The 25,067-nt window shown below is 41.6% G+C and overlaps 1 protein-coding gene across 1 annotated transcript in view; it reads left to right on the top strand.

Annotated features, from left to right (window-relative positions):
- Nucleotides 1-11,282: 11,282 nt before the first annotated feature.
- STX7 (syntaxin 7) overlaps nucleotides 11,283-25,067 on the top strand; it is a 25,970-nt gene continuing 12,185 nt past the window's right edge. Inside the window, exon 1 of the mRNA XM_009880198.1 lies at nucleotides 11,283-11,364. Within this exon, the coding sequence (XP_009878500.1) occupies nucleotides 11,283-11,364 (82 nt within the window). The remainder of the gene's footprint in view (nucleotides 11,365-25,067) is intronic.

The raw sequence follows: 25,067 nt of genomic DNA, 5'->3' as shown, positions 1-25,067 counted from the left end.
GGAACACAATTTTTCTCTGTTTGTTTAAAATCTATGCTATAACATTAATTACTGCTGCTGGCGAGCAAGTGCCAGCCTAAATAATATGCAAATGGTCAATACAGGCTTTTTTAAAAAAATAGGGTTTACGTGCCATTCTGCAATATAATTAACCCATAAGCTTGTTCAGACTGGAAACCATCATCCATCATAATTTTGTACTGCGTTGGGTGTAATAGGAACCTAATCTAATTTCAGGTTCTGGAGTGGATATTTTAATTAAATTAGCAAATGGCGATGATGATGACAATAAGAGGAATTTTTCCAGCTAGTGGAATGCATCAGTAACAACTGCCTGGGAAGTTCTGCCAGGCAGTTTGCCATTGGTACCAAATACTGGCAGCATTGCCCTTCCTATCTAAAGTTAGAGGTGTGCAAGTGAAATGCGACAGCAGAGAATGAAATTTGCCTGTAAGATGAATTATGCACCACTTCAGCACCACTCACACCTTGGAAAGAGGACACTCATTAGGAATATGAGGCCAGGGTTGGGCTGCTTCCCCGCCATTTCATCATGCATCTTGCAGCCACGGGGAGCTGCAGGGGAATGAGTGTCTTGTTCCTGCGTCACCGGCAGCCCTGATGCTTGTGCCACCCACCCTGCTGGGCCGGCATGCCTGCCGGTGTGGTGCCAAGGCAGGAGCAGGAGGTGGGAGGCAGAAATAAAGAGTCAGGAAGGTGGGGCAGATTTGGATACTGGGCTAGGAGGAAGGCATGCCCTTTCAAAATCACACTATGATGGTTTTGGTTTAATCTCCAATTCTTTCAAACATCAGATGCCATACTGGGTACGGATCCTCAAACAGCACATGCTTGAAGTGGCATCCCTTTTAGCTCGGTTTTAGATAGATCAACAGGAATACAGATGGCATATACTTTGATCTTCAGTTAGTGAATATCCAAAGCATCCTCTATAGTATGCTGTACCTCTGCATAGCAGGGCCTCAACATTTTCCCCTTTCTTTCCTCGGAGATTTCCCTGTTTCATTTAATCAATAGAAATCTGATCATGCTCCAAAAGCAACAGGAAAGGTCCCTAAATAGGTGAATATATGATTCCGAACTCAAACCCCGGGTGCACTGGTGTGGGAGCTCTAGAAATAGGCAATTAAATGAGCTTAGAGACAGAACTGTGTAGCGGCACTCCTCTTCAGCATCTCTGATGACAACACTTAGAGAAGGCTTCTTTACAACTCCTGACCATGGATTATGCACCATTGAAAACATTCTTATTTGCTAGCAAAGGAAAGCAGAAACTGAAGAAATCCTCCTGTTTTATCTAAAAGGGTGAAACAAAACACTTTTTCCCAGTCAACAGCTTTTCTATAGGAGTTAACATCTTCTGAGGACATACCATGCTCTTAGCAGTATCTGATCAATAAATAGGACTTTCTGGCTGGTCTCTTAACTGTATTTTTGTAATTATTTTATATGATTATATTAAAGAGGTCATTTAAGTATTTTCACAGTAAGGACAACATTGTAATGAAAAGTTTGCTTTATGATCCAGCTTTTCCTCTAAGGCTGCAGTATCTTTGTTATAACCAGTTTCTTTAAAGCACCACATCACAAAGATTGTTAGTTATTGAACAATAAAAGGAGGATGCTGATGATAAGTGAGCTAACAGCAGGTAAGCACCAGCATTTTGTTCACAAAACATCCAGCATCACTAGGAAAGTGTTTGGATACCTTTTTTCCATAGCATGAGAATAGACATTGATCAGTGACTGTGTATTACATCAAGCTTCAAAAAAAAGTAATGAAGCATTGATCTCTGGATAAAGTATTCTCAGTGACAAAGGGCTGCTTTTCAATATTTTTAATTGGAAGTACATGTTTGAAATCAGATGACAAAAGTCGTATTGTTTTCTGGAGAAAAACTGACAGGGAACTCAGCTGAAGCTTTATAAAGCAAGAGTGACTGGGATCAATCAACAGAGTTTATATGATAAACATTTGGAGATAAAAATCAAGGCGAGGCCTTAATTCAGAAGAGATGTATATTATACTCTAATTAGTGCACCGTCTAGTACGATCATCTTGGATCAGCCTCAGTATGTCAACAGCATGGGGGCAAACACCTGCACATGTAGCAGTATTAAAATCATTGTTAATCAAAATAGCCTATTAGAACTAGAATGAAGATGTATACAGTGTTCCTGCAGCAAGTTGGCATATCAGAATGTTTCCTCTTTAATAACTTTAAGTTAGGAAAGTGAGAAAAGGACATTTCCAAGCATCGATTAACATAAGAACTATACGTAGGCATACAAGTCTCAGAGGCTATGTTGTCTCTCCTTTCAGCATGCTTTGAGATACATTGAGAATCACCTATTTAAAGGGTAGTCTGTCTATTTCAGGGCTTTAACTTCACTCGATTGTGTTGACAGTTTATAGGACTTGTCAATTAGTGTTATTTGTTTAGGTTGTTGTTAAGGTTTCCGCTGCTCTAGTTATTTCTAAATCTTAGCAATGACCAAGACCTATGACATAACAGAAATAAACTTGTACTTTCCAACTTCTGCAGCTTTTCCCTAGCCAAGGATGGCCTTTGCAGAGGAAACAGCCTTCCCAGCAACCAGGTGCTGCATGCCCTGTGGTATTTAATGCACACAGGGGTATCCCACAGCTGAGGCAGCCCAACCCCAGGGCTCTGGAGAGCATCTGCTCCTATAATTTTTCCTTTGAAGAACTGGGGAGGATGCAGAAGTGCCCCAGCAGCTATGCAGGTGACCTCAAAGCTCACCTGATGCTTCTCCTCCAGTAGCTGGGCCAGGAGGAGACTGCGTCTCCCCATGTCTCTGCTCCTGTTGCTTTCCAGTGCTGCAGCAGCTACTGCTGCCTTGGCAGCCAGGCATGGCCTCCTCCCCCGGCACACAGCACCCAGCGCCAGCTGCCATGTGAGTGCATCCTTCGTTTTCCATTGTTCCTGCATTGCTTGCCTGCTCTCTCAGCCAAATATTGTAAACCATAGAATCATAGAATGGTTTAGGTTGGAAGGGACCTTAAAGGTCATCTAGTTGCAACTACCCTGCCATGTGCAGGGACACCTCCCACTAGACCGGGTTGCTCAAAGCCCCATCCAACCTGGCCTTAAACACCTCCAGGGATGGAGCTTCCACAACTTCTCTGGGCAACCTGTTCCAGTGCCTCACCACCCTCACAGTGAAAAATTTCTTCCCAATATCTAACCTAAATCTACCCTTTTGCAGTTTGAAGCCATTCCCCCTCATCCTATCACTACATGCCCTCTCCAGCTTTCCTGTGGGCCCCCTTTAGCTGCTGGAAGGCTGCTGTAAGGTCTCCCTGGAGCCGCCTCTTCTCCAAACTGAACAGCCCCAACTCTCAGCCTGTCTTCGTAGAAGAGGTGCTCCAGCCCTCGGATCATCCTTGTGGCCCTCCTCAGGACCTGCTCCAACAGGTTCACATCCTTCTTGTGCTGAGGGCTCCAGAGCTGGATGAAGTACTCCAGGTGGGCTCTCACCAGAGTGAAGAAGGGGGGCAGAATCCCCTCCCTTGACCTGCTGGCCACGTGTCTTTAGATGCAGCCCAGGATGCAGTTGGCCTTCTGGGCTACAAGCACACATTGCCACACATCTCTTCATCTAAAGGCACCCTTAAATATATCTATAATTTCCCACTGACTTTCTTGTAAGTGTCTATTCCCACTTAAGAGACAAAGTGACCCAAGCGGAAGGCAGTGCTTCAAAGCAGGATAGGAATGTAGCAACATCGTGTTTCTCACTGTAATATTGTTTCCTTACTCATGTTTCCCCCCCCGTAATTCCTGATGCAACAGCGCCTGTCCCTTAAATTACCCCCTCTTCCACCCGCGGAGGGCTCTGGAGGCGGCCTGCGGCGGACCGGAGCTTCCCCGTTCCCCTTGGGACCGCCTGGGCCCCTTCCAGCCGGCAGCTGCCGCCCTCCCGCAGGCCCGACCTCCGCCGCTCCTCAGGGGCGGCCCGGCCTCCGCCCCGCCCCGCCCGCCCCTTCCTCCGGGCGGCCAGCGATCACCCCCGGGTCCCCACCCGAGCTCCCGCTCTCTTACCCGGCCCCGGCGAACCTGCTCCCACCGGGCGCGGCGGCGGCGGCAGGGCGGGGAGGGGCAGACAGGCCCCGTCCCGTCCCCGCCCCGGCCTGCCGTGACGGTGGGGGCGTGGGGAGGCGGGGCCGGGCCGGGGCGGCGGTTTTGGAGTGCGGTCGGTTGTGCCAAACCCCCATCCCCGCCGCCTCCCTTTTCCCCCACCTCCCTCCCCGTGACAGCCCCCCGGGATGACGGCCTTGGGCTGGGCGCTGACCGTGGAGGTCCATGGCGGGACTCGGGGCCTACAGCTGGTGTTTTACAGCCGCCTATGGCGGATTGTAGGGTAGGGTGGGCACTTTCGCCGTAGCGAAAGCCGCCCCGTGCTGTTCCAGGCCCGAGGTGAGCAAAGCGTGTCGGCAGGAGGAAGGGAGGTTGTAAAAACCACCCATGTAAATTGCCAGCCCGGGCCTCTGGCGCATCAGGCCCCTGTCCCGACGCTGTCGCTGCTTTCCCGGTGAGCCACTGGCCTCTGCATCAGCAATGGGCACTTGCTGAAACTGTAGAAGGAAGTGGAAGGTTTCGCTCTGCTTTGCATGAAGTGCAAGGCACTGTGTCTTTCTTTAATTGAAGCTCGGTGGTAAGCATCCCAGGATACTCATGGCCAGAAGTGGTGCGCTCCTGTGCTGTCACCCCCTCCACTGATGAACGAGCCGTGCAAAGGCAGAGAGCCGTGCTGGCAGGACGAGCGGAGCCCTCCTGACTGGGCATCCTCCAGGCGTGTGCTTTGCTGGCAGTGCAGCCCTTCTGCTGGCAACTTGGGGTTTTGTGCAAGTGCTCTTAATAGGAAACGAGGAAAAGGGGAGGGGGGCGGGGGGAGTAAAATACATTAAAATTAGAAGAAAGTGATGCTAAATGGTGGCATTGTTATAATCTGTATTTGAGTTCCCTTCATAAAGACGCCTCTTGTAGTCTTATATCAAAATAATAATCAGCATTCTTCTTGGTGGCTTACATTGAAGTGAAACTCTTGGGGGGGGAGGAGGAAAAAAAAGACCATGCACTGTATGTAGTCATTAGGCCTCAGAGAGACTCAGCATCCAGTGCATTCAGTTTTTTTTCAAAGATAACTTCTCCCTTGGTTTACTTAATCTAAGCATTTGGTTCAAAGTGAACAAGCTGCTATTAGGGACATTTGGGTGTGAACATGTAGCACGCTAGGTTTCCTGCGGTTCTGGTCCATCTTTGTTTTCGTATGAGATGTTGTTCATCTACAGTCATCTTGGGTCTGTTTTCAGCCCTCCTGTTCCCTCCCTCCTCAATATCTCCAGTACCCAGTGTTCATTTTCCTATTCCTGCTTCATCATCAGGCCTTTAAATACTTCGTGTGCTCCGAGGAAACATAACTCCCTCACTTAAGGTGCTTCCCTGAAAACTAATATGTTCTGTTAGACCTGTGAAATCTGTGTGCTTCCTTCACTTAGCTCATTATAAGTGTCGGTGTGGATGAATTGGATAATGATAAGCATATTCTTTTTTTTAGCCATATATGCTGAGTATTGGTGATGCATTAGGCCTAATAGTATTTCAGGCTTCTGTAATTCAGTTTTCCACACTGGGCAGTTCTAAATGCCACTGCTTTAAATCACATCGTTGTTGGACAGAATCGTTTCTAGGGAAAATGACTAAAATGCTGACCAGTGGCACAATCTAATTTTCTTTTTCATTTCTAAAAAATAATAATAGTAATACTTCTAGCCATTTACATGATCTAAGCTTGGTTTTGATGTGTTTCAGCATGACTAATGTGGCAAGGCTGAGGGAATTGGACAGAGTGGAATAGAAAATTGCCTTTTGACTTTGCTTTTCCCTACCCTATACGGATTTAAGTTTGACTTCTACCTGAAACTAGCTGGGAAAAGAAAATCTAGAAACATTTTTTTTTTCTTTTAAGAAGACAGGAAGAAATTAATTCTACTGCTATTTTGTTTGCATGTTTATTATGCCCCATAGTTGGTTTTGTGTTATGGAAGCCCCCAGCCTGCCCTTGTGGACCAGGATTCCAGCACATGAATAGCTGTAAAAGCACAGAGCGGAAAATACGATCTCTGTCTCTAAATATTTTAGCCTAAGTATAAGGGGGGAAAAACAGACAAATCCAGAAATAACTGAACCTCCCTCATCCACACTAGAGAAAATAGTGACAGATTTAGTCCTCACCTGTATATTACTAAGTCAGTTGCTATGACTCGGTTATGAGAATCCCTCAGGTGCTGTAGCAGGGAGTACTTTTCTTACAGCATACAGTCTGACCTTTATTCCAAGAGCTTTTCTTTAATAATTTTTAAGATTAATTTTGCCTGCTGCAAAGTTACTGCTAAAGTTAGCAGCAGATGCTGTCTGAGGATGGCAATGTGTTTTTGGTTGCCTTAGGTAGGCGCCAGAGTCAGTCTGTAGATGCACCTCATCTCATGTCAGTATTTGGGTGGTAAAACCTACTGAGGCGAAATAGATTGAGCAATGTTATATTGTAGAAATCTTACTAATCATGGCTGTTACTATGTTACAAATTTTCTGTAGCAAACTTTGTGACTGGCTGCAAAATTTTTATTTTTTTTTTTTTTTTGCCAAAATCTTTCAGCAGTTTGTCATTTTTACCTGTGTTTTCACCCTGCTTGAAGGATTTTGCACTTTTTTTTGGCAGTAGTTTACAAAGGAAGTCACATTTAGGAGTTTGGGAGAAGCTTTGTTTCTGTGACCTTTATTTAGAGGAAAAAAAAAAAATCACATCCAAGAAAGCCCCATGACTTGTCTCTGGATATTTAAAGGCATAAAATCCTAATTCAGATCAGATTTAAATTTTCAAGCATTTCTATGGAATACAACATGTACTTTTTGCTTTCTGAAAGTTAAGGATCCATGTAAACATTTCTAGGTCCTGATGTTAAAACATTGCTTAAACAGTAAAATTATTGCTTATGGGTTCTTATCCTAATGTATATGGGCTAGATTTATAGACGAAAACTCGTAGAATATCTAGATGAGAAAATACAGAATAGACTAGGTGCTTATTAACTGTAGCTCACTGGAGCCTGCAAGATATTTAGGTGACTGCTGCTGAGATTTAACATGTGCTATACTTGTCATGTCTCATTGTTTGGTCCTGATGGAGCTTTCTAGAATGGCACTGGGGAGCTGCTCAGTCGTGGAGTTCCGCTTTCTTGTCTCTACGTTCGGCAGTGATCTGACTGGAAATAACCAAGGGAAAAGTGAATATTTCTCCATGCCTCACAAACACCTTTCTAGAAAACAAGCTGATACTGAGGTTCATTTTTTGCTTGGGTGTGGAATGACAGTGTGATGCAGGAACCAGTTAATGCAGAAATTAGGAAAAATATATAGTGATCTTTTGAAATATTTAAACTTCATGTATGTGCAGAGAGGTCTTGCTTCAGTGAGTGCTGATGAAGTGTTCTGATTCTTTATTTCATTTGTGCCAGTAGACTCAGTTCTTCGGACTTTCGTCAGTATCTTGACAAGCCGAGTTGCCACTAGGTATACTCCCATTCAAAGAGAGAGATGTTGAGCGGAAGATAGAAGGTACAATCAAAAGCTCATACACGACTGGAACTTTTAGAGGAACTAAAGACTACCACAGATGCAGCTCTGTTCCAGTTCAAATGCAAAGTGTACTTCCCTCAACTGCAGCTGATTATTAACTTTCACATTTTAAAAGTTATGCAGGCAGTAGTACCAAAATACATCACGACAGAGTAGTTAAATGCTGTGGAAGTGAAAAGAGGTAATTTCTATGGAAATTTGGAGTCTTGATGAATGCCCCTATCACCTTGGTATGGAAGGAAATGCTTGGTGCGTGCGTCTGTTTTGTTTCCTGGTGGTTGAAACCCTGAACTTGTAAAAGCCGTTAGCAAAACTCCCGTTTGCTTCCCAAGAGCTCAGCTATCTGCATTTTCAGAGGAGTTTGAGTAACTCAGTGCTAATAAGTGAAGGGTGTGTGAGTGGAAGTAGGGTGTTCATTCGGTTCAGACACTGTGTTGCTGTGACAACTAGAATGAGGAAGAAGTTCATACTTCCCATTTAAAAAATAATAAACAAATACAAAATTTTCCTTCTCTTGGGCTGTTCAGTTTGTTTTTTCTTGACTTGGGGAGTTTGTGGTGAAGACTGGGAAATGATGAAAGCTGATGGCTGACCCCTTGCCTCTTTTTCTGTCTGTTCCCTGGACCAGTAGCTTACCCTATCACCAACCTGTATTATTAACATGCACAGGAATAGCATTGCTGGTAGAAGAATTTGTACGGAGTAAAACAGCTGTGAATTTACACTGCTATCCTACAAATTTACTATAAATCTCAATTGAAGTATGTGTGTTGATACAAAGAATTGTATCAACAATTAGAGACCTACATGTGCAGACAAAAAGCTAAACTATATCCTGTGGACTTCGCAATCTATCATCTGAACATCCTCTTATTACGTGTTGTGTTTGGCTGCCCAACTTTGTAGCTAGAAAGTTGAAAAGCTGGAAGTCTGATGTATTGTACAATCTGCATGTTTGTCAATATAGTGCAGTGTAACTTGTTTTAAAGATGCTTATGGTTAGCTGTAGAAATTTTCAAGACAAAAAAAGAAAGTCAATCACTGCTTTTGTCAAGACTTGGATGAAATATTCTGTGTATATCTCTTGATTGTAATGCTGTTGCTGACAACAGTGTTACAGGCAGCTGTCTGGTGAACACAAATATGAAAGGAGAACAAACAACGGTGAAGGACTATTTCAGTTAGTTCTGTAGCCTTTCTACACAAGGTAATTTGGTCTTTTGCTGTCTCTTCTCCTGAACAGCTGAGTTTTAATGTTTCACTTCTAACATTAAACATAATATTTGACTAAGAAGTATTTTTAGCCAGTGTAGTTAGCATGCTACTAACATGTCTAGAAATAGTCATAACTTTTAAAAGAAACAAACAATGTCAACAGTTCTGAGAAATATTATTTTTCAAACTAACTTCTTTTAGGTTGTTTCTTTGGATTTTATGCCTATAATTGTATTTTCTGCTAAATTGATGAAATTTCCTTATTTAGTCAAGACACCAAGACATAGAACCATTAATTTGCTATAAAGTTTGCCTGGGTTTGGTCTTACAATACAAATTCAATGCACTATTACCTAGAGTTTCCAAAAAGATCAAGGGTTGTTATGCCAGCCTCAGAACAGATAAGTGGGATTTAGGCTGGCTGGCTGACTGTCTGACTTCAGACTTCAGTCTGTGACCCAGAATAACTTGAATCTGCATGTGGTACAGACAAAGACAGGAAACAATACTGCAGAGAGCTAGCATGACTCGCAGGAGATTGTGCAGCAAGTACATAGGAAAGTACAAATACACTCCCTGCCACCTCATCTAATCAGATTGTTCTTTACTAGGGGATACTTCAGGGCCTGAAGACTCCGAGGAGGGTTTGGGACACTGATACAGCAGCCATTGCAAAATCATGCAGGGTTTGTCCTCATGGTAGCAGCAGCTTCTTCATTGGCATAGGTAGTGTAACCTGCAGGGCAGCAGAGATGAGCCTGACCTCTGTAGTTACATGCATAGTGAAGTTCTGGTGGGATGTGTCTTTCCAGTGCAATATCTTGGCAGCTCTACTAGAGATCATTTCATATCGTAGAGATATGAAAACAGTTATGTTTTGAAACAACCAGGGTGTTGCTATGCTGCCCTAATACAGGCATTTCTGAAGATGAAAGAAAATAATAATTGGCAGCAAGGACTGTTAATTGTGGGGTTTTTTTAAAAAAAAAAAATTCATAAGGACTTGAGTTTGCCAACTGTAGCACAGCTAGTACCCCACTTGACAAATCAGTTGGCCTTTTCATTTCCTTCTTTTCTGTTTAAACATTTAAATGTGCTTTGTCTCTCTCCCTGAAATTAAGTTTCAGCAGTGTCTGTTAACCAGAAGCTGACATGCCAGGAGAAGAGGACATTGCTTGGAAGGCACAGGGTTTGGGTTGAACAGTGGAAGTGTGGGGAACTGGTGAGGTTAAAATGTTGAACCTGTGAAGGTGGTGTACAGGAGAGTAGAAAGGATAAAGTTAAGACTAAGCACAGCCTGCATGAAATTGTTGAATTGTGTTGGATGCACATATGCTTGATTAGTCTGCATTCTCACTGCAAAACAGATTAATTACCAGTTTTGATTTGCACATGTATCCTAAGCTATGTCTCTTTAACTTAGATTTAGAGCATCTCTGAGCTTGTGCTGAAATGTGGTCTGTATGGATGGAAAGCAGGCTAAGACACCTCTAGTAGTTAGATGCTGCATGATTGTGTATGTCTGCTTTTAGGGCAAGTGTATTTATGAGAAATATATATGATAATTCTGGTGGCAAAAAATGCCCCTAAAATGCATTTGTATACACAAGTTGTTGAAAAATGAGTTAACACTGAGAAACACAGGAGCTGAAACAGGACAAAGTGGCAATTCATTGAATTCAGATGAAACTAAAAATCATCTAAAACTGAAGTTGATAAGTTGATACAAATGGTTGGCATTTAGAGGGAAATAGGTGCCTCCTTCATTCTGGTATCTTGTGTGATATCTGCTGGTCTTTTTTTTCCAGTGGTTTATGTATGCTAGGTTGTACTGTTGGAATGGGAGATACATGGTATGGAAATAACCATATAATTGGTTTGGGACATAAGTCATCAGAGGATTTGGCATTGATGGATTAAACACAGCTTTTTTCTGGAATGGCAACAAAGGAAAATGCATACATTTTCTTTGCTTACAGTGGGGAAAATATGTAAGAAGTCTGACAAAGGATGTAGTTTCTGTGATGTAGCTGCTGCAGAGTAATTGCAGATCTCGAGCTGTGTATATTACTAAGAATCTAAATAATAAGAGTTATTGTAGGAAATTCTAAAAGGACATCATAATCTTATTTAATACTTTTTTGAGAAAGAATTCCCTTAAATTTTATCTTTGAGGTACTGTGTATTCGGAGAGGGTAAACATTAGTATATGGAGTTTTCTTTAATCTTTTCCTATGTATTTTTTTTTTTATGATGAAGACCTTTGGAAACCAATGACCAAGACATAACTCTCTTTTCTGGGGCGGGTTTTAGGTGTCTTAAATAGGTGGAGACTGTCTGACTTGTTCACATCGTGGATGATCTTCACAGCGAATCTACTCAGCCATGTCGTACGGTGCAGGTTTTGGGGATCCTAATCAACTAGCCCAACGCATAACTTCTAACATCCAGAAGATCACGCAATGCTGTAAGTTGTATTTACGCATGTTTGTATATAAAACTTCAATAATGTTGGTGCCGCCCACTCAAGGTTAATTTCTCAGATTCATTCATGGGGATTCACTCTTTGGCTTCACCTGCTCATTTGACTGGCTTGTGGCACCCCACAAAGCAGATCCAGTCCTTATATGTATGGCTGACTGTGATCTATCCTGGGGAAGTATAGTATCACTCTATTTTCACCAAAGGAATAAATAATTAATAAGATGACTGCTGGTAATAAGTTGGTTTTGTCCTGGCCAGTTACGTGGCACCTTAAGATGATAGGTTGAGATGTTTGCTGAGCAAGGATTGCATCAAATATTTGCTGGAGCTTGAATTGTTTAGCAGGGACAGAAGCTGTGGCCTTGCAGCTTGCCCTTGGAAGTACATATTAAATATGTAAATAAGACTGTGCAAGTTTTAGTATGCCTGTGCTTAGATTCATGCCACCTAATTTTTTTAGCCACCTAACTGGGGCGTTCAAGTTCGAGGTAAGTTAGGCTGCTGGGGTTTTCAGTCCTTTCCACTTTCCCTCCATTTTCCATGATATTTTTAATATGTGTGTGTGTGTGTATAAAGCAAATACAACTTGATCTCAGAAATTATGTGAAGTATACTGTTCATCAGAAGGGAGGAGGCATGAACAACATATGGCTAGGTTTTGGCATGCATGTTTTTAACGTTGTGCAGGATGTACTGTGCATGCAGAAATGAGTATTTTATAATTAAAACATCAAATGAATTCTGATCAGTTAAGTATGTCAGTTTTATTAAAAAATCTGATCTTTGTTTTGGAAGACAAGTTTTAGGAGTTGCTATTTGTAGCACAGATTAATGGCACAGATCGGGCTTTTGCCTACTTTTTTCAGTGACACTTTGTATTTCCTTCCAGAAAGAACTTTAAATCTCAACAGACAGGAAGAAAAATTACAATTTTGCTTTATTGAAAAGTTTCTGTACATCAAGGTTATATTTCCTCAACCTAAAATTAACAAGCTTCCTCTGTAAAAGCCCTTATGCTTTATTTCCTAAAATCCGCTCAGAGAATTCACTCAGTCTCATGGCTTCTAACTTGGTCTTCCAGAGACACCTGCCAACCTGTGACAGACACCGAGGCTCCAAGATGTAAAAAGAAGTCTTGGTTGTCAGGTGAAAACATAAAGTGAAATCAATGGTTGAAACTGAAGCATTATGAAGACAGTCACTGAACATAACTAACCATCTTGTTCTGGACTCAGCGAGTCCTTAGTTTCATCCTGCCTCTCCCATGTCCTTCTGCTGTGTCTCCCCTCCCCTTGTGACAAACAAGGTGTACTAAAAGCAAATTGCCCAGGCTTAGATAGAAAGAGACATGCCACAGTGTTTTCCTGCAATCCTGCCTTCCTTTCCTTTTCAAAATTTAGATGGCTAAATTCTGAGCAATAGACAGGTGCTTCTGCCATTCCCAGACCCAAGTCCAAATCTCTCTTAGGCTCCATGGCTTCAGAAACAGGAGCTTTGTCTTCAAAAGCTCCATCCAAGCACTGTTCTGGGACTGGTAGGTACACAGCTGGATTCCATCCATCGCTCTTCCATGGATCTGACTGAACTGTAACCACTTGGTTGCTCTTGTAGTCCATTCTCCTTTGGTAGATTTGATGAGCGCCTCGATCCTATGGTTACACTGCATGTTTCCTGGACTGAGCTCTGTAAGGGCTTATGTACAATTTTCTAGCTATTTTATTCCCATGTGTAGTACCTGTCCAGCTTTCTGTTGGAAGGTGTGAGCAGCAGGAACTTCCAGATCAAATGGGAAGAAACCTGCAAGCTTAGGGACCTATAGAGCTAGTCAGCTGCTGAGCAGGTGTCTCTTAGACTGCAATTTATGATCTTGGTTAGAGAAGGAGAGGGGGAGAAACAGGAATCTTGACCCTAAATCCATGCTTTTCCTTCTAAGCAGTTGACTTGATTTTGCACTTCTGTCTAGAAATGCTTAGCATTTGTGAGATGTGCCAATACATTTGAAATCTTCTTGGTTAACCTGGAGTTGCGTAAATACTCTGGTTTTCTAAGTGAGATTGATAGGGTAAGAGAGTTTAATTTCAGATTACTGAACCATTTCAGGAGGTCCCTCAAAATTAATTCACACTTCTGCTGACATGGAAGCAAATTGTGAGTACTACTACAGAGATATAGATGAGATACAGATTAGTTGAAAGGAAGCTGGCTCTTCCAGCTAGAAGCTGGCCACTTTAACTTGTGGGAGAAATGCAGAAGAACTTCCCGAATTAGACAACACTGTGCTGCTGAGTTTTTGTAATACACCACAATATTATAGGAAGTAGCATTGGTCAGAACAACAACTGTTATGATAACATTTATTCAAGGTTGAATTATTACACACAACCCTTCCAAGTAATAAATTTGATCTGGTTCTTGATTAACTGTTTTTAATATACCGTACATATACAAGATAAAATATGTATGTTGAATACATCACATTTCATAATGCATCCAAATGACTCTACTGTTGTATTAATACTTGTGATCCTTACCTCCCTTCTTCCCTAGTTCATGTAGTCCACTGTTACTGATTGACAAGCAAAGCTTATTTCTACGCTGGTTTAGCACACCAATAATTAACTCACTTGCAAGATAGTATTCTTCTTGCTTTGGGTTTTTCTGTGGTAATGGAGAGGACCTATATTTGTATTGGGTAACAGCTGGGTTAGCTTAACACCTTTTAAGTTTAAAGAACAGATTTTATTGATCTGTTGATCCAATCATGCAGCTGATTGTTATTTTGAAGATGTGTTGAGGTACAAGTTGCTTCTGCATTTCCTGAACCGCTGGTGAAATACTACAGTAAATGATACCTGTAATGGGCTGTTTGAGTTTCTTTGGAGGAGAACCAAACCCAACCCAACGCCGGTAGGTGATTTTTAGGAGGTTCAAGATATCATTGAGCTAGCTAGCATATGCTGCTGTCTACACTCTGAGCTCTCTTGGAAACTTAAGCCAGGAGGACACATATATGTGTTCGGGATCCCAAACCCCAGAGCGTTCTGTGAAAAGAAGGTTCTTTCAGATGTTCTTTAAATGAGGATCTATATTCCGTTTTGCGTTTCCAGCATTTCTGTAGAAATATGTGACCATAACATCACTTAGCAACATCTAGTGACTGGCGTCTACTTTCCTCAGGCTGAAACATATTTCACCAGCAACATCTCTAAGCTGAGATTTAGGGAACTAGTCTGCATAGCGTTTCTCCATGCCTTTTATTAAAACTGTTCCACTGCGCAGCTGGAATTGCAAAACTTATGGCTTTTCTTGACATCCAGTGTAGAGCGGCAGGCCTCAGGCAAGAGAGGGAGAGTTAGGCTCTCAGACCCACTCCTAGCATTTTTAGAGAATCCATGTGACTCTGAGCAGTGCTGTAAAACCTGGGGAGCCTGAATCACATGTGCTTGAATGAGCTGCAGTGTTGTGTGCTGAACCTCCGTGAGGTCAGCGATGCCTGTGAGCTGTGTCTCGCTGGTTTGGTTTCGGGTCTGTGTTAACAGTGATGAGAAGCAGATCTGCAAACAGCTAGGGAAAGTTCAGATTTAAATAATAAAACCAAAGAAGTGTATAATGAGCTTTGGCACCTCTTAGGCTTAGGCAGCTTCTAAATTTCTGTGTTGCTAGAGTACAACTTATGATTAAGGTTTGAAAGTCTGTCTGGAATCTGGTCCAAAGTAACTGTAATTCTCATTCCAGGCCTATCTTATATCTGATAATAAAATCTAGACAACATACATTGTGCTAGGCTTTTGAAAAATGAATTTAAAGGTGGTTGAGATTTGTCCCTAACTTTCTGAATATGAAGAACAGGAAGAAGGAGAACAGAATATAAGGAGCGATGCAGGGTGTAGAGCTTCAGCCTGTCTGGGCTTTGCAGATGGAGAACCTGTTATCAAGGTGTTTTAATCAGTATTTACTGAAGGAGCAGTAATTCCAAACTGAGTTTCATAGGTTGCACTCTGACTGACGTGGCAGCTTGATGGCATCTGCTATATAATTTGAGAGAAATCTCAATGCCTTCCTTCAATATTTGTTTGAAATATTTCCTCTTGGTAACTTGTTTACTGCAACTGGATAGACGGGGAATCAGCGTGATGCACAGAAACAAGATGAGCTAGCAAAAAATATTTTTGTGACAAACCAAGTCTTGCCTGCTTACAGATCTGTATTTCTACCAGGCATGTTCATTTACCATACCAGAGATATGCCTAGTAGGATAAGAGCATCAAGTCCATGTTGTGGTGTTTTTCACCCTATCCTTCTCTTCTTGAAGAGCATGTAGCAAATTGTACAAGATGAAATCTGATCTTTCAATAAATAGAAAGGTGAAAGCAGAATAAGTAAAACAAACAAAAAGCCTAATTTAAAAGCTTTAAGATATGTTAATTTCAGATGTCTTACAACTGTGAATATGAGGGTGAGCAGTTCTTTGAAATTTGACAGATTTCTGCATTTTAAAGACTTGATTGTGTGTAGCAAAAAGAGGGAAAACTTTTTGTTTGAAAAGGTGTTCCCAAGAGGGAGCAAAATGGGAGTCGCTTTCATCTACAGGGACAAATCCATAGTTATAAGAGTAGGAAGGATATGGTTGGAGGATTTGGGGCCTCTCCTACTCAACTGGAAAGATTTGACTTGTGTTTCTGACAGGAACTGTGCAAGAAGAAGTAACCAGCCGTGGTTTTTCTTCCCCCACATACGTCTTCTCAAGTCTCTCTCCCATGTGTCAGTCATTAAGGAAGCAGAGTTGTATGCTTTTGTTTTGCTTTGCTCCTAATACTTTCTTTGTAGCTACCGAATATGTCCCTCAGTGCAATCCCTGAAGAAAAGCAAGAACGATACAGGCTAGATAGACAACTATCATGTCTCCACTGGCATCTTAAGCCAGGCTTTGAGAGCTGTTGGTTTAGAAGCAGTTCAGAACGCTGCCTTTGGCTTGGGAACACAGGACAAAGCCTGCTGTTGACAAAGTACACCCAGTCTTTCAGTTTTAGAGAACTTCTGGTTTGAAAACTGTAATCAAGCAGTTACAGAACCTATGCTAACTCAAGTGAGGCATTCGTATTCTCTACCTACCTCTCCCTTCCCAACTCCTCCGGTTTATAAAGGTTGTGGCAGGATTTTGTGCAGTGGTAGTTGCAACGTCAGTATGAATGGCATAATCTACCCTTGCTCAGTATTGGCAAGGTCAGTGATAGAGTATTTGACTTGTTCATGCACACTGAAAATCAGTCCAGTTGGAGAAACATATGCTCTGCATACTGCAAGATAATAAAAATAAACTAAAATTCAGTAGCCACATATGGCTAGAGGGAGTCTGCCTGGCTTTGAGAGATCCTTTCTCATAAATACTCCTGCTTTCTGCTGACTTTCTTTTCTGTTGGTTAAGGTAACACAAACATCGATTTATATAGAGCACATTCCCAGAAGGTCAACTTCAGCCAGCAGAGATGCCTCTGTCATGCGATGCCTCTCCTGTGACAGCAACTTTGTCCAATTTCTGCTGCATCCCAAGTTTTCCATAAGCCAGTGTTTTCACTGAATGCTGTTAAAATGGGAGTTGAATTACATCAGTCATATGACTTTCCCTTTCACTTTATGTAACTGTAGAAGATCATAAACATAGATTAAACCCTGAAGAATATTAGAGTTCTGATATGTGCCTTTTTGTTGTCGTTTAAGCCCGGTGGGTAGCTAAAACTTTCAGCTAAAACAGGCCGAAACATTCATGAAAAACTGTCTGCCACAATATTTTTAACACCAACAGATTTGCATGATTATTCTTTAGCTAAAGAAGGGTACAGATGGGTAAGTGAAACGTAAGTGAAACCACTGAGGTGTTGAAATCAGAGCCTGTATGAAAATAAAATTCTGTTTTGTCTATATTTAAAGTGTGGTTTTGTACAGGTGTAGTTTTAAAGCAGATAAGCTTAAACTAGAGCTTGTTGAGACTTTTAATGATGGTATTATCAGAAATTTCCAATTAGCTGCACTTAACCAGAATTTAACTTTGTGGGAACATACTAGTTGGAACAAATTTTTATTTTTATTTTTTTAATTATTGTTGCTGTTTTCAGGAAGGTTTCTTGGATTTAGGATGAAGTTTCAGTGAAACCTGGAAAAGGCTAGTTATTTAGGGGTTTTATGCACCCGTTATGGTCCTCCACATTCCATTTTGTGGGCTTTTCCAAGGCTGAGGAATTGAACTTTTACCTCTTATATCGAAGTCATAACCTGAATATAGAGGATAATAGGAGGAGGCATTCAGATATTTTGGGTCTTTCTAAATGCTTGTCTTTCTGCGATGAGGTGAAGTCATGAAGTCCACAGTTCTTTTAGAAATCAACTATTTCTGAAAACTTCAAGCATGAATTATTTGCATGCTGTTCCTAAAGGCTTTGTTGTATGTAAAGTAGCATATATATTTAAGGTAGATTGCCTCTCAGATTTTTTTTTTATGATTTTGGAGAGTTTTGTTAATATTTTAATCTTTTTTCTTGTTTGTTTAAAATATTTTGGTTCTATGGAAAATAACATGAAACAGTATCTTATGTGCATGATATTGCACACAAAGGACAGGGATTTATTTATGCTATCAGCAGAATCGTGAAAAATGTGTCTTCCATGTATATCCCAGTATGTTGTTTGTGTTAGTATGTGCAGAAAAGGCAGAATTTTTCCTTGTCCTACACGGTATTTGCATTACCTTAGTTAACTAGTCTGGGCGAGGTGGGGCTGAAAGAGCTCTCTAAATTAAGCCATCTTAGTTTGGAAGCAGTTTAAATAACAATTGTAAAACCACTGTGCAATTTACAAATAGCAAGATGACCAGTGAAGGCATCCACAATTTTGTCTCCAACTGTTGCTTTTGCTGATGGAGCAAGTATAAACGGACTCATCTAGACAATACAACTTTATATTTTAAATTTAGATTTTTTAAATACAGGTAAAACAGCCTGCATTTGCAGAGGGGAGGGGAAGGGATGTAGCCAGGGTCCACATGCTCCTTCCCATCTCTAGAGAGTTACATTTCAGAGCCTCTCTAAGGTACTTAAAATACCTGTTCCAGTTCAATTCTGTTGGATTTTCCTCCTTGTGGACAGGAGGAGATTGCATGGCAGTTTGATTATCCAGAGAGCCCTCTATAAAACTGCTGTGCAGGAGGCTGCACTCCACTTAGGGCCCAGAATAAACCCAGGTCAGTGATTAATTGCAAGTGACCCTCAGAGTAACAGCTACTTGCTGGTGTTGACCAGTCTGTGATGTGTTACATGTCAGCTTCTGTGTTAGCTCCTGAGTTAGCTTCCTCTAGTAATGACCTGACCTCTTAAAAAAACAAGCTTTCTTCATACAGGTGGGTTGGATTTATGGTGTTTGTGCAGCTACTGTTTACTGCACGATCATGCAGCATTTTCATAACTTAATAAGTTACTGGTATTCTTTAGAGAAATGTTCAAACCTTGAGGTTTCAGGGAATCACCAGGGACATTTTAGGATATGAATATAAAGTGATGGTAACTTGATTTAATGACTTCCCCTTGGCTGAGCTGTAATAATTGATCACATGATCAGTTATTGTGCACTTAAACAATGTGTATTTAGTGTGTTCTATGCCCACATTGGAAGAACAGGCCCTACTTCAGCCTCACTTCACAGTGTCCTTGAAAGACCATTACAGATGGTAGTACACTAGCACGAAATAATTACAACAGTACTGAAAATAATGATGGCACATCCTGAAATCCTGACGTTGTTGCTGTTGTTGCTGGTCACTTGAAGGCATGATTCTATTTAAAAATGCTAGAAGCTCTAATAAAATCCAACAGGAAAGGGTACAAGACTTGATGTTTTCCCACTCTTCCACGCTTAACTCGTCATTGTCCTCAGAGCTCTAAGGACTAAACTTCATCCTCATTCTCATTTTATTTTTTCCTTCCCACGCATACTTCAGTTACTGTTTCTCTGTGCCAATGTATTATCCTGTTTTAGAATAACCAGTGTTATACACTGATTTAAGACAGAATAAAACGAAGGACTTAAAACCAAATTACCAAAGTTTTTAGATACTTGATTCCAACTAGGTGAGCTCTTGGGCATGGGGGTGCCTCTTACTAAGCTGGAGTCTTTTCGCTAGTGTCCTGGATTTGATTGCTCCGGTGGACTGTCACTCTTGGTTAAAGTAGGGTTAGCAGGGTGTACAGCACTATGGCATTGTGATTTATTTAAAAATTTAGAGAGAGTGAACTACACTAGCAGCTTTAAAGAGGCACTTACACTCATACAGAAAACTCCAATCTGCTAAAATTATTGCAACTAGATTAGGTTGCTATGTGTAACAGCTTTCATAAAAGATTGATCCAGGAATGTTTTCTGCAGCATCTGCCCATCTTTAGTCACATACCCTCAGTTGGGTACGTGATGAGGAAAATAGATTGAATTGGATTTTAATAAATTAAGGAAGTCTGTTGTCCTCAGGCAAAAGTAGTTTGAACTGGGTGTAATTTTTACAAATAATTCTTCTATTCCAGTAACCTGCTCTGAAGTGACCCTGAAGTTTATTAGATTCCACACAATTTAATCTGTAACTGGAAGTGCTGTTTGTTGACTCACTTGTTCAGCTGGGAACAAGTAGGAGATTTCTTCATAGTTACCCAACCGGTGGCAGCGCGTGTAAGGTCTTTGACGAAGCATTTCTGAATGGTGACTGTGTCGGTGTAGTATTCACTGCTGATTTCCCATATGAAGCCATTGTTGAGCCTGAGCCTCATGTGGAGCAAACTTTGCATTTGGTGCGCACAAAGGAACGTGTTGCTGATTCTGTTTATTCTGCGTGGGCTCAGGAGCTTGGAAAAAGACTGAAAATCAATGGCTTTAAATCCCCCTTGTTAGTTTTAGTCCTCTGAACCTTAGGCAGTGACTGAAATCCTATCTGTCCCGTTTTAAGTAAAAGACTTGAAAAGGCACGTGGGGGACCCTCACCATTACAGTTAATATTCAGGAGCAGCTGTAGCTGCTGGTTGGAACAGTGCTCTGCTCCTTCTTCCTGTGACAGGTCCCAAGCCTCGCTGTTCTGTAAAGCAGGTTTCATTGTACTCGCCCTGCCTGCTTGTCTGGTTCTTGTCCTCTGCAGCACAATGCCTCCGTGTTTGTTGCTCCTGGTGCTGCCGGTGTTTTTACCATGCACGCCCAATGGGCGCCACATTTCCTGTGGAAGCATTAGAGCGTAGCTTTATGAAATTGGGTGATGTGGCGGGTCTGGCTTGGACTGTAGCACTGAAGGAAACTGCTGCTGCGTGGCTGTAATGCAATCTTGTGTGATCCAAGTAAGAAGTGAGGTTCCAGGCTGCAAGGGGGTAATAAGCAGCGCTCATTAAACATATTTCTCCCCTACCCCCCCCGGCCCCAGTTTCATGCTCCTGTGTTGTGGCCTTTTTAGGACTCTGGGTTATGTTGATTCACGTCACTCTCCAGCTGTAAAGCTGCGACAAGCTTGGTCATGGCCACTTGAGGGTTTAAAGTTTGATTTTTCCAGATGTTAAATAGAATGGAAGTTGAGATGGGAAGCCAGCTGATTGTAACTTGGGAAAACTTCTCTCCTGTAGCTGGAGTTACTCTAAGTGTTTCAAAGACCATCCTCAGTTTCCCTTGTCTCACGCTAGGGATGAACGTGGTGCTTGAACACTTCTCAGTCATTCCAGAGAAGGTGGGTGACCTACGCTCTGCTCTTCATTTCCCTCCTCTTAGTTCTTTGCCTTTCAAACATTAGGATTTCACTCAAGGGTTTTGTTTTGTTTTGTTTTGTTTTTAATCTTTTGTTCTGGTTTTGGTTTTTTTTTTTTTAATCTTTTGTTCTTCAACAATACTGTGGTGTTAGAACCTGTACAGTGATTACTAATTCTCAGTTGGGTATAACTTTGTTTTCTCCTATGTTGTTGTTCTTTGTGTTTTGTTCTTCATTGTATTTGTTCATTTATTTGTATCCTTATTTTAAATTTGAAACTTCCTGTGTGATCTTAAACATTTTCATATTCAAGGAGCAGAACCAGCAGTTATGTCAACATGGATTTACTTGTGGCAATGGAACAGCTTTGCAGAACTGGCTGAAAAACAAAGGAAGATGAGGAGAAAGGAGATGAAACTTCTTGTTTCCTAGCCAGCTAAAAGCTAGCTGTTAAGCAAGGGTGGTGTGTGATCCAATAAGTGAAGTATGTTTTTATCTATGGAAAAAATAGTATGTATTGCAGATCTGGCAGAAACATGTCTCTCAAATGTACCTACCAGTTAAGAAATGTAAATATTTCCACTTTAAATCTCACTATTCTTGTAACTCACATAGAGAAAAGGAGGCCTTTTATATGAGACACTGTTGCTACTTTTGTCTGTGTCCTTTTTTTTTGTTCTCTTTAGCTAGAGGGAGAGCTTCCACTGACTAGAAATGGAACCACCGTTGGGTTTAGTAAAAGTAAACATGAGCTGACTCTTATATAATTTTCTCTGTAGGAATTCAGGTTTGGTCTTAATTGTTTCTCTGGCTCATCATTAACCATGTCTGACCTGTTCCTGAGCATGTGACTGGGCTGAGAATAGCCAAGTAGCTTTTATCATCTAATAGTTATGTATTATGAGATCTAGATCAGGCATGTCGCAAAGACAAGTGAAAACTCTTCTTACCAATACAGTATTTCTTCTTTCTAATACAAGACTCATTTTTAGGTGGAGAAAGTGAGATTCTTTTCTGTTGCATGTGAGACAGCAGCTTCTTGGAGAAAATGCCTTTTGTGTTCCCTACTTCCTGCACTGCCCGGGCTGGAGCATCTTTCCTATGAGGAGAGGCTGAGAGAGTTGGGACCGTTCAGTCTGGAGAAGAGAAGGCTCCAGGGACACCTTAGAGCAGCCTTCCGGTATCTGAAGGGGGCTTACAAGAAAGCAGGAGAGGGACTTTTTACTAGGACATGTAGTGATAGGATGAGGGGGAATGGCTTCAAACTGGAAGAGGGTAGATTTAGATTAGATATTGGGAAGAAATTTTTCACTGTGAGGGTGGTGAGGCACTGGAACAAGTTGCCCAGAGAAGCTGTGGAAGCTCCATCCCTGGAGGTGTTTAAGACCAGGCTAGATGGGGCTTTTAGCAACCTGGTCTAGTGGGAAGTGTCCCTGCCCATGGCAGAGGGGTTGGAACTCAATGATCTTTAAGGTCTTTTCCAATCTAAACCATTCTATGATTCTGCGGTGGCTGGTTGCCAGCCAACAGCGGGCAAGGTGCTGCTCCTTCAGGGTACCAATATGAGCCCTGAAAGAGCTGTTGATCTTCATAATATGCAAACATCTACACTGATCTTCAGTGTAGAAGTGGCTGCAGGAGTTTGTGCGCCTCTGACGGAGGCTGTTGCCATATCCTGGTGACTGGTGAAGAACGCATGCGTGCACATGGTGTGCAGCTCCTGAGCAAAGTTCAGCAGCTAGCTGTACGTGCCCAAGGAACCTGAGCTAAAGTGTCAGACTTTGCACTGAAATGGATTAAAACCATGCACAAGATCCAGTCAAGCTCTGTTACAGGATTGGTAATGCCCAGAAGGACAGGAGGGACCTCTGGTAGTCATATCACCTCCTGTCTTTCAGAGCTCCTTGGGAAGCTGAAAGACTTAAGAAGTGAGGAAGGGAAAACCATAAAGGGTGAGGTAACCTAGGAACCCGTCAAAACTGTGCTCTGATCTTTGGTCCCTGACTGTTACCAGTATGTTTACAGTGCAGAGCTGCATCTTTGTGAGTTGAGCCTAAACTTCTCTGGGACACTTGAGCATTACTGATGGATTGAGAGACACCAAAGCAGCTGCCGGGTGCCTTGATGTGCCAGCCTGAACTCCCTGCACAGGGGTGAAAAGCTGGTTAAATGAAGGAGGCCATACCTTCATAAATACCACCATCAGCAGTGAAGCCAGGAGCTTAGGGGCCTCTGTTTTATGAAAAATAATCCCAAATTTCCAGCAGTTTTGTTCTCTCCCTCCAGTGCCAAGACCCTCTCCCTGCTTGTTTCTCAAATGAGGCAGTGGAAGGAGCCAGCAGAGGTGTTTCTACAGTCTGACCTTCAGGAAGAGACTAAGGCTGCCCTGTTTTTCCCTTGAGGAAAGGAAGGGATATTGACTTTTATGTAAGAAGTTTGAAAGCTAGTTCTTGCTTTGACTCGAATTCTGTAAGATCTCTGTGTGTACATGTGAGGGAACAAGGCATTTTACCTTTTTGGTCCAAGTGGTAATGTCTTAAAGCCTATTTTAAATTTTGTTTCTATTGGTAAAGCTGCATGAGTTCATGAGTCTGGACAAGTGTCTGTGGCTTAGGTAGTTTTGTGATTAGGCATATAATATTATATCAAATGTCTGAATGAGTAGTAGCTACAGTAAAAAGTCTGTTAAAAATCAATCCAAATCAAAAGAATTAGAAGACCATAAAGAAATATAATTTTTAGCCTCTATACACTCCAGCTTGTTTATATTAATATGAAGGAGTACAAAGGATGAATTTCTTCAACTCATCAACCTGCAGGTACTGTAAACCAAGATTTCAGGAAGGTCAGCTTCTCTACTTCCTGTGTTATACTGCTCCTACCAACTTGCTTTTGGCTTTTTTATGAAGACAGCTTCAGGAGTGCTGGTGAAGGCTGTTGGCCAAAATTTATTTTTACTGCTCTGCCTTTTTTCAGTTTGCTTAGTTGAATAAGCAGTGTTTCACTTTTCAATGCAGTATCGTTCATATGAGCAAAAGAATGAAAAGAGAAGTACTATTCTTTTCAGAATAATATTCTTACTGTGAAAGGTTAAGTTAGAAAATGTTAAATTACAGGAAGCCCAGAAAAAAATTGGTGTCTGTTCAGTCCTTGTTTTTTTTTTCCTTTAATTGATTTTATTTTTTCCTCTAGAGATTTGAAAGCCTAATAGCACTTTGCTATTTTGATGCATATTTACAGACTTATTGGTAAAATGTGTTTTAATTTTGTGCTGAATTCTTGAATCACAAGACCTGAACAGGGATGGACTTCCCTCTGCCTGGAATTGTATAGCTGACCAGCTATGCGGTGCTGGCTTTTAATTTCCCCTCAATTATCTACTTGTGTTCAGTTTTAGAAGTAGGATAAATATCTAATTAACTCGGAGTGCAAATATTTCAAGCGTAGGCTTTGTTTCATAAATTTTTTTCGAGTGACAGCCTTTATTTAAAACACAAACGGGTTTTTTTTGTTTGTTTGTTTGCAGTTAAATAATGCATCTCTAGGTGGCGGTAGGACACACGGGTACTTTTTTTCTCTGCTTTAGGGCTGTTAACAGAGTGCTTGCAGTTTGTTTTGTTTGGGGTTTTTTCAGTGTTTTTTCGTTGTTTTCTGTTTGGTTGGTTTTGTTTTTTTTTTCCCCCCCTCCCTATAAAAGTACATAAGGAATCGCTGAGCTCCTTGGCTCTGGAGTCAGAAGGGAGGGTGCCTTGGAACAAATAAAGGGTACTTTGTGTTCAGTTTGGTAGATATTAAACCTCCACACTGTCGAAGATAACACCAGTCAGTTACCTGTTTGATTTGTTTGTTTGTTTTAAAACAATGGCGTCACACCGAACCCCAAAAGAAGGCTTAATGACCCAGAGGCGGTGCGTACCGGCCCGTGTGAC

This window comes from Charadrius vociferus, unplaced genomic scaffold (genome assembly GCF_000708025.1).
Source record: "Charadrius vociferus isolate BGI_N301 unplaced genomic scaffold, ASM70802v2 scaffold82, whole genome shotgun sequence".
NCBI lineage: Eukaryota > Metazoa > Chordata > Aves > Charadriiformes > Charadriidae > Charadrius > Charadrius vociferus.
This window is presented reverse-complemented; position numbering and strand designations above follow the sequence as displayed.